Source organism: Cebus imitator, unplaced genomic scaffold (assembly GCF_001604975.1).
Source record: "Cebus imitator isolate Cc_AM_T3 unplaced genomic scaffold, Cebus_imitator-1.0 Scaffold32, whole genome shotgun sequence".
NCBI lineage: Eukaryota > Metazoa > Chordata > Mammalia > Primates > Cebidae > Cebus > Cebus imitator.
The window spans coordinates 6,681,049-6,691,336 of record NW_016107347.1 but is presented as its reverse complement, the minus strand read 5'-3'; the positions used below and the strand labels follow the sequence as shown (position 1 = coordinate 6,691,336).

The 10,288-nt window shown below is 41.4% G+C and overlaps 1 protein-coding gene across 1 annotated transcript in view; it reads left to right on the top strand.

Annotated features, from left to right (window-relative positions):
• LRIG2 (leucine rich repeats and immunoglobulin like domains 2) overlaps window positions 1–10,288 on the top strand; it is a 55,668-nt gene that overhangs the window by 25,945 nt on the left and 19,435 nt on the right. The window contains exons 9-11 of the mRNA XM_037736966.1: window positions 169–249; window positions 1,979–2,050; window positions 2,188–2,256. Of these exons, the coding sequence (XP_037592894.1) occupies window positions 169–249; window positions 1,979–2,050; window positions 2,188–2,256 (222 nt within the window). The remainder of the gene's footprint in view (window positions 1–168; window positions 250–1,978; window positions 2,051–2,187; window positions 2,257–10,288) is intronic.

Sequence of the window (10,288 nt, the reverse complement as noted above, 5' to 3'; positions counted from 1 at the left end):
ATTACAGATACTCCTTAAGAAGCAGAGTTGAGCCTTCATTATAAATAACTGTTAAAGTAAGGATCAGAATTAGCATGTGTACCTTGACATCACCATGCCAGGGTGCTACTCAGTGTTGCCGTGGTTGTGTTGACTAACATAACCTGTCTTTCTCTGACGTTTCTGTAGAGACTTAAGAAACAATGAAATTTCATGGGCCATAGAAGATGCTAGTGAAGCTTTTGCTGGACTCACAAGTCTCACTAAATTGTATGTATTTATAATATTTGTATGTGTCTACAAAGGTATATTTTCAAGAACCAGCTGTAAACATGATTGAATTATGTTTATTTGATATGGCTAGAAAGTTTGAGCTTTCTGATACTCTGGGAGCTTTGTGGGTTTTTTTTTTGTTTGTTTTTTTTGAGACAGAGTCTCACTCTGCATCCCATGCTGGAGTGCAGCGGCAAGATCTCAGCTCACTGCAACCTCCACCTCCCAGGTCTCGGTTCAAGCAATTCTCCAGCCTCCGTCTCCCGAGTAGCTGGGATTACAGGCATGTGCCACTATGCCCAGCTAATTTTTCTATTTTTAGTAGAGACCGGATTTCACCATGTTGTACAGGCTGGTCTTGAACTCCTGACCTCGTGATCTGCCTGCCTTGGCCTTGCAAAGTGCTGGAATTACAAGAGTGAGCCACCGCACTCAGCTGGGTTTTTTTTTTTTTTTTTGAGACAGTGTCTTGCTCTGTCACCTAGGCTGGAGTGCTGTGATCACAGCTCACAACAGCCTCACTTCCTGGGCTCAAGTAATCTCCTGCCTTGGCCTCCTAAGGAGCTAGGACTAAAAGTGTATATCACCATGCCCAGCTAATTAAAAAAAATTTTTTTTGGTAGAGAAGGAGTCTCACTATATTGCCCAGGCTGGTGTTGCCTGGGCTCAAGTGATCTTCCCACTTTGGCCTCCCAAAGTGCTGGGATTATAGGCATGAGCAACCATGCCCATCTAGTTTTTTTGTTTTTGTGTTTTTTGTTGTCGTTGGGGAACTTTTTGTTGAAAAAGCATTCCTATGGACACTTAAAGAGAAATTATTTATGGAAGTAGAATTACTATTCAAGTAATAGGAATGCATTGAGAAAGTAGAGTAACCTCTTGGTAGTATATGTTTTTGTTTTGTTTTGTTTTGTTTTTGAGATGGGGTCTTGCTCTGTTGCCCAAGCTGGTGTGCAGTGGAGTACTCTCGGCGGTACTCCAACCTCTGTCTCCTGGGTTCAAGAGATTCTCCTGCCTCAGCCTCCCAAGTAGCTGGGATTACAGGCATGTGCCACTATGCCCAGCTAATTTTTGTATTTTTAGTAGAGTCGGGGTTTCACCATGTTGGTCAGGCTGGTCTCAAACTCCTGAACTTCTGATCTGCCTGCCTTGGCCTCCCAAAGTGCTGGGATTACAGGCGTGAGTCACCGCACCTGGCCAGTAATCTGTTTAATTTGTAATTTGTTTAATTGTATTAGATTTATGAGTAATTTATCTAGCAGAGGTAGAGAATTCTCTTACATAAGATTTTAGATCTTCTCCCATGAGAAGAATTTATCCAAAGGTTCACACTTATCTTAATTTCTTTGTTCTGACAATCTTTTGCTAAGAAGGAAGACATGAGGGATATAATCAAATTTAGCATCTGAAAATTATCAGTTTATCAGTGGTCAGGATGGTTGTTCATAGGTACCTCCTTGAGCTCTAACATCTTGATAGACGACTTTATGCTATGTTTTGCATTGATTAATAATTAAATTTTATAACTTTCTAAAAAATGCATGTTCTCATCAAATTGTACATATTAAATATATGTAATTTTTTGTGTATCACTTGTATTCCAGTAAAGCTGTTAAATATACAAAAAAGCACATTAAGCTTATTTTCACTTTTTATAACTAAATGTTTAATGAATTTAATTTTATTTAGTGGAGAGTTTTCTTAGAAAGATCTGTTTATATTTCAGAATCTTACAAGGAAACCAGATTAAGTCGATTACAAAGAAAGCATTCATTGGTCTTGAATCCCTGGAGCATCTGTAAGTATTTTGCATACATTTTTCTTACTCTATAAAAATCTTTGCTGTTAGCAGAGGTTTTCATGATCATGTAAAGTGTTTATGTAACTTGACTATAGAATTGGCGACTAATAATGTTTAATTTCTCTTTATTTCAGAGATTTGAACAATAATGCTATAATGTCTATCCAAGAAAATGCTTTTTCTCAGACTCATTTGAAAGAACTGTAAGTAACTTGTCTTTTTAAAATCACCAATTGGATTACTGTTCCTGCTTGTTGTGTTTAAGGTGTGATGGGAGTGACCCAAGTTATTTCCAAAAGCACCACAGTTCAGGCAGGAAAAAAGAAAGTATTAATACTCAGTTGTTTTAGTGGCTGGAGGTAATTTTAAAATACCCAACATTGAAAAGCTCAGAATGTGTGGCACCAAGACATTCTGTTTTGCCTGTTCTACCAATGCTTATAATTAGGAGACCTTATCACTGCTCCTTGTGCTTTATGTATACCCTACTGTTCCTTTTTGGATTATCAGAAACGTGTTACCAGTTCTTAACACCTTGTGTGGGTTACAATAAAGGTATTAGGTGATTTTGTTTTATAGTTTCTGTGGTGATTTAACAGTATAATTGTCAGAGAAGATGTCTTTAACCTATTCAAAGTACTAAAATGTCAAAATAGACAAGTATGTGTATGTATCATTTTTTTTTTTTTTTTTTTTTGAGACGGAGTCTCGCTCTTGTTACCCAGGCTGGAGTGCAATGGCACGATCTCGGCTCACCGCAACCTCCGCCTCCTGGGTTCAGGCAATTCTCCTGCCTCAGCCTCCTGAGTAGCTGGGATTACAGGCACGCACCACCATGCCCAGCTAATTTTTTGTATTTTTAGTAGAGACGGGGTTTCACCGTGTTGACCAGGATGGTCTCGATCTCTTGACCTCGTGATCCACCCGCCTCGGCCTCCCAAAGTGCTGGGATTACAGGCTTGAGCCACCGCGCCCGGCCAGTGTATGTATCATTTTATACCCTTTTTCATTCGTGAGTTTTAAAAATTGCTGTTACTGCTGGGCACGGTGGCTCACGCTTGTAATCCCAGCACTTTGGGAGGCTGAGGTCAGGGGTTTCAGACCAGCCTGACCAACATGGTGAAACCCCATCTCTACTTAAAAATACAAAAATAAGCTGGGCATGGTGGTGCGTACCTGTAATCCTAGCTACTTGGGAAGCTGAGGCAGGAGAATTGCTTGAACCCGGGAGGTGGAGGTTGTGGTGAGCTGAAAGTGCACCATAGTACTCCAACGTGGGCAACAGAGCGAGACCCTGTCTCAAAAAAAAAATTGCTGTTACTGGTTTAGCAATTGGGGTTAGCTGGCCATTGGTATGTATTATTTTTTTGGAGACAGAGTCTTGCTCTATCTCCCAGGCTGGAGTGCAGTAGCGTGATCTTGGCTTACTGCAACCTCTGCCTCCTAGGTTCAAGCGATTCTCCTGCCTCAGCCTCCCCAATAGCTGGGATTACAGGCGACTGCCACCATGGCCGGTTAATTTTTGTGTTTTTTAGTAGAGACGGGGTTTCGCCTTGTTGGCCAGGCTGGTCTTGAATGCCTGACCTCAGGCGATCTGCCTGCCTCAGCCTCCCAAAGTGCTGGGATTATAGGCATGAGCCACCGCGCCCGCCCTGGTATTATTTTTAAACTCTATTGATTCAGATATGCAGTTAGGGTTAAGAACCACTAGAATATAGAAATTATTTTGCTTTGCCTGGGAAGCTACTGAAAGGATACTCTGTAGAACAGAATTGGTTGATGACAAGATAAGGACAGAAATGCAGAATAAGCATTGAGAAACTTTTAGAGCAATTTGACATTACTGTGACACTTTGTTGTAGTTTATAAAAGTATTGGACTGTAGTGGGTTGGAAATTTAAAAGACTGGTCCTTACCATGGATAATTTGAGATGCACCGGAAATGTGTGAGTTTTCAAACTGCCTAGGGTTCAAATCCTTACTCCATTCCTTGCAACTGTGTGATAGTGGCAAATTGTTTAGCCTATGACTCAGTTTCTGTTCCCAAAATGGGAATAGCACCTCCCTCAGGGTTATTGAAGATAAAATGAGATAACTTGTTTACTCAAATATTTATTCATCATCTGCTATGTCGGGTACTCTTTTGGATGCTGAAAACGGTAGTGAACAAGAGTCTCTGTACTCATAGCATATCACAATACTGGTGAGAAAGATAAATAATAAACCAGTAGATAACATAATATCAGGCAACACGTTCTAAGGAAAAATAAAACTAGGTCAAAGGTATGGAGAGTGTTGGGGATTGCTGTTTTAGATAAAGTAGTGAGGGGAAAGTCTTCTGAAGATACAGCATTTGAACCAGGACCTTAATGAAATGGCACACTATGTGAACACTGAGCGAATGGCTTCCCAGGAGCAAGGAATAGCAAGTAAATTGAGATGAGAGAGTTAAGCAGAGTAGAGTAATTAAATAGCCACAACTTTTTTGATATTAATCATATTATTTCTCATTAGTTGTTCTCTTTATTTGTTCCAGGGAAATCAATTTATTATCAAGAGATTTTTTTTTTTAATCCCAAACTGCTTTGTTCTAACTTACCTTTTTTTATTTTTGAGACTGAGTCTCTCTCTGTCACCCGGGCTGTAGCGCAGTGGTGCCATCTTGGCTCACTGCAACCACTGCCTCCCAGGTTCAAGCGATTCTCTTGTCTCAGCCTCCCCAGTAGCTGGGATTATGGGCGCCCACCACCACGCACAGCTGATTTTTGTATTTTTAGTAGAGACGGGGTTTCACCATGTTGGCCAGGCTGGTCTCGAACGCCTGACCTTAGGTGATCCACCCCCGCTTAGCCTCCCAAAGTGCTGGGATTACAGATGTGAGCCACTGCACTGGGCACCTTTTTTGTTGTTATTGTAAAGCATATGGAATTTACAGTTCTAATAGGTCCAACAATAAAATTATACTCTTTTTTTTTTTTAAAGAGAGAGTTAGGAGGCAGATTGTAATAAACCATTAGGAATTAGGATTTTTGCTTTCTTAAATGCACTTGGAAACTGGAAGGTTTTGAGAAAATGCTCAGCACAGATCTTGGCACAGAGTAGAAGTTGAATAATATTAACAATAAAAATTCAAATGTTATGAAAATCATCATTAGTTATTTTCTGCCAGATTTTTAAAGTGGATTTTTTGATCTGTTGAGATATTTTGAGTTATTTCTCCTAGGCTTAGTTTAATTATAAGTTGTAACTTACTATAAATCAGTATATCCCTTCCCCTTCCCCCTCCTTTTTTTTTGCCAGTGGTAACCTGAAGGCCAGCAACTGTTGTTATGAGAACTCAGCTTAACATAAAATTTAAACAGTAGGTAAAAGCAAATATTGTAGTTTCAATCTTCAGAGAGTCATTTTGTAATTTGGGAGTTGTGACAAAGATTCTGTGTGTAACCAAACTTTAGGCAAGCCCTTAAACCTCCTAGGCCTAACTGTGTAAAATCCAATTTTAGCACAAACCCTGTAAAACCACTTTAGCAAGAACCCTTCCTCATTGTAGGTCATCCCCGGCAAAGGTCTGATCACCCTGGCCTGTCTTCATCAAGAATCCTGCTAGGGTTTAGCCAGAGCACCACTACTGTGGATGTTATTTCTTCGTAATTTCACATCCACTGAACAGGATGAAAGCAAACCCACCTTGCTTCTTGACTATACCTGCCCATGCTGTTTCCCTACTGTCTCTCCCTCACTGAGTTGAGCCTGGTCTCTCTTCCCAGCTGCAATATCACATTGCCATGGTCCCTGTATCTACTGAGATGATCCTGAATGAAGTCTACCTTACCATGCTTTAACAAGAATCACTGAGTAATTTTTTATTTAACAGCTGTGGTGCTGTGACTCCGATAGGATCAGATTCATCATTGGACCCCCAGACCTCTCACCCAGGACTCCAGGTGTGCACCTTTGAAGCCTTTGTCTTCACTCCTGACTGATAGATCGGGGATCCAATGGTGAGTCAGACTAATGAACCATTGCTCCGGACAAACATCCGTTGAAGCTGGTAAGGAAAGATGTCGATTCTCAAGATTGTGAATATATTCTCTGAAGTTGGGGTAGAGGCCAGACTTCTTTTGAAAGACCTCCTGGGCTTGAAGGCTTCTTCCTGGCTCTCTTTCCGGAGTGGGGTTTATTTCCTGATTCCCAGGACTGAAAGTCCTTGGAACTCTGTGAGGCTACTCTGTTCTCTGATGGATCCTTCTTCTCCCATAGCAACTTCTCTGGCATCTGAATCCCCTCTTTTTGAACCCCTGCTGACTATATTGCTCCACCACTTGTTCTGTCTATCTCCTCCTCATTGGACCTTTATTGGACTCTTTGGGATACTTAACATCTCCCCAGACTGGATCCTGTAAGCTCTCTTTCTTCCCATTGCTACTGCTCCTTTTTCCTCCTCTTACCACCTTTAATGTTCCCTCTGGTTCCCCTGAGCCCTTTGATACGACTCCCTTCAAATCCTTGCATCCTCCATCCATCTGTCCACCCACTGCTAGACTTTTTCCTTCCCACTCTGGACTCTTAGTCACTTGGACTTTAGGCCCCCTACCCTCCCTTGGGATCTCTCAGGGGGACTCAGGGACTCCCAAAAGTAATGACTTGAGGTTGAAAAGGAAAAAGAATAATTCGAAATAGACTAAGCATTTTATCTACACTCAGATGGGCTTTGGAGATATCCAGACAGCTGAAGACAGCTGTGTCTTCAGCCTCCATAAATTACACATCAGGGCAAAAGAAAAGTCTTTTTTTTTTTTTTTTTTTTTTTTGAGATAGAGTCTCCCTCTGTCACCCAGCTGAAGTGCAGTGGCACGATCTTGGCTCACTGCATCCTCAGCCTCCCGAGTTTAAGCAGTTCTTCTGCCTCAGCCTCCTAGAGTAGCTGGGATTACTGGCGCCCAGCACCATGCCCAGTTAATTTTTGTATCTTTTGAAAAGAAAAGTGACCTCATCCAATTTATGTTTTCTTAGGTGTAATATAAGCTGGACTCATAAGACTTGGGCTCATATCCTAACTCTACTATTTATTTTAGACACGATACTGAATGTATCTAAAATCTCAGTTTCTTCTTTGGAAAGACCAAAAAAAAAATCTCAGTTTCCATTTCTAGAAAATGGAATTGAAAATGAATGCCTACCTCATTGGCCGGGCATGGTGGCTCACACCTGTAATCCCAGCACTTTGGGAGGCCGAGGTGGGCGGATCACAAGGTCAGGGGTTCGAGATCAGTCTGGCCAACATGGTGAAACCCCATCTCTATTTAAAGTACAAAAATTAGCTGGATGTAGTGGCAGGCGCCTGTAGTCCCAGCTACTTGGGAGGCTGAGTCAGAAGAATTACTTGAACCCAGGAGGTGGAGGTTGCAGTGAGCCAAGATTGCGTCACTGCACTCCAGCCTGGGTGAAAGTGTGAGACTGTCTCAAAAAAGAAAATACCTAGCTCAACTGGGCGTGGTGGCTCACACCTGTAATCCCAGCACTTTGGGAGGCTGGGGCAGGTGGATCACAAAGTCAGGAGTTTGAGACTAGCCTGGCCAATATGGAGAAACCCCATCTCTACTAAAAATACAAAAATTAGCTGGGCATGATGGTGTGTGCCTGTAGTCCCAGCTACTCAGGAGGCTGAGGTAGGAGAATCGCTTGAACCTGGGAGGTTGTGGTGAGCCAAGATCGTGCCACTGCATTCCAGCCTGTGTGACAGAGTGAGACTCGGTCTCAAAAAAAAGGAAAATGCCTACCTTAAAAAATTTTTTTAAATAAAGTATTTAGGCCAGGCGCAGTGGCTTATGCCTGTAACCCTAGCACTTTGGGAGGCCAAGGCAGGTGGATTACTTGAGGTCAAGAGTTTGAGACCAGCCTGGCCAACATGGGGGAACCCGTCTCTGTTAAAAATGCAAAAATTAGCTGGGCTTGGTGGTACATGCCTGTAATCCCAGCTACTTGGGAGACTGAGGCATGAGAATTGCTTGAACCTGGGGGGCTGAGGGTGCAGCGAGCCGAGATTGTGCTGCCAGTGTACTCTGGCCTGGGTGATAGAGTGAGACTCCATCTCAAAAAAAAAAGTGTTTAACACAATGTCTGGCCACAGACAACACTTAATTCACAGTAGCTATCATCACTTCTGTTTCTTTTACTTCTTTCCATTCTTCACATACTAACCAACCCTGACCATAAGTAATTAACACAGTATACAGTATTCTCTCAAGAAGTGTGTGGATAGATTATACTAAAATATTACTAGTGGTTGTCTTTGAGTAGTGAGGATTTGGAGGGCTTTCTCTCCCTCTTGGTTTAATGGTACTTTCTAATTTTCTACTGTAATTATATAATTTTAATGGAAAATATTTTAAAATTTATATGCAGCTTTTTTATACAGTTCCTATTATTGATGCAAAGCCCTATCGGGAATATCAACAAGTGCAAAGGAGATTTTAATAAATGTTGACCCAAAAAATATTACAAATAGGACTTTTAAAGTAACCAAAAGCAGCCGGGTATGTTGGCTCACACCTGTAATCCCAGCACTTTGGGAGGCTGAGGTGGGTGGATCATGAGGTCAGGAGGAGGAGACGACCCTGGCTAACACGGTGAAACCCCATCTCTTCTGAAAATACGAAAAATTACCCAGATGTGGTGGCATGCACCTTTAGTCCCAGCTACTTGGGAGGCCGAGGCAGGAGAATCACTTGAACCCAGGAGGTGGAGTTGCCATGAGCAGAGATCAAGCCACTGTACCACAGCCTGGGAGACAGAGCAAGACTCCGTCTCAAAAAAAAAAAAAGTAATCAGAAGCAACCAACAATTCTCAGTGAAAAAGTTGCATTAGAGCCAGGCATGGTAGCTCATACTTGTGATCCCAGATACTCAGGAGGCTCAGGTGAGAGGATCCTCTGAGTCCAGGGAGATCAGCCTGGGCAACACAGCGAATTCGTGTCTCAAAACACAGTTGCATTAAAGTTCCTGCAATAGCAGTTTGTTCAAACCAACTGTTAGGAAAAAATTACTCAATGAAACTTGTTAAAGCATTATAAAAGCATGATAATCTTTGCCAGTGCCTCCTCTTGTTCAGTAACAATATAAGTCAACTTTGAACAATCGAACAATTTAAGTCAATTTTCTCATTTTTAGAAATTGAAACTTCTGTGGAATCAGATCTTAGATACTTTATGCCAAACATTAAAACTTGATGAGGATTTAATCGTGCACATAAAGCAAGTTCTCAAAATCATTTACTTTCCCTCCTAAGTGGATGGGACATTTAAAGGGTCACTGAAAGAAAATACCAATTTTTCAGATATGTTCTATAGGCTTATAAACCACAAGTACTTTTTCAGTGTTCTTAAGTTTAGATTGCATTGCACATTGTCATAGTGCTGAAGTTTTGTTTTGTTTTTTTTAGACAGAGTCTAACTCTGTTTCCCAGGCTGGAGTGCAGTGGTATGATCTTGGTTCACTGCAGCCTCTGCCTCCTGGGTTCAAGCGATTCTCCCACCTCAGCCTCCCGAGTATCTGGGATTACAGGGACCTGCCACCATGCCCAGCTAACTTTTCTATTTTTAGTAAAGACAGGTTTTTACCATGTTGGCCAGGCTGGTCTTGAACTCCTGACCTCAGGTAATCCGCCCACCTCAGCCTCCTAAAGTGCAGGGATTATAGGTATGAGCTCCCATGCCCAGCCTAGTGCTGAAGTGTTTTTAGTCTCGATGCAATTATTTGAAAATAATTATATGCTGTCTACAACAAAGATCTCTCAATGCTCCAATATATGTAGTAAGTGTTTCTCCATACTTTTGTGGGAAAACATTTAAACCCAAAAAATTTAAAGGAGGGTACAGTTAATACCATATACCCTTTATCTAGATTCACCAATTGTTAACTTGCTAAATTTGTTATCTATTTCCCTTCCTCTTCCTCTCTCATTTTAGCTTTTGCTCTCTCTCTACGTGTACACACACACACACACACACACACACACACACACACATGCATATATATATATATATATACACATACACAGTTTTTTTTGCTGACCATTTAAAAGTTGCAGCCATGATGACACTTCATGCCTAAATATCCCAGCATGCATTTTTTTGTTATTTTTTTCCAGCATGCATTTTTTAAGAACAAATACATTTTCTTTTTTTTTTTGAGACGGAGTTTCGCTCCTGTTACCCAGACTGGAGTGCAATGGCG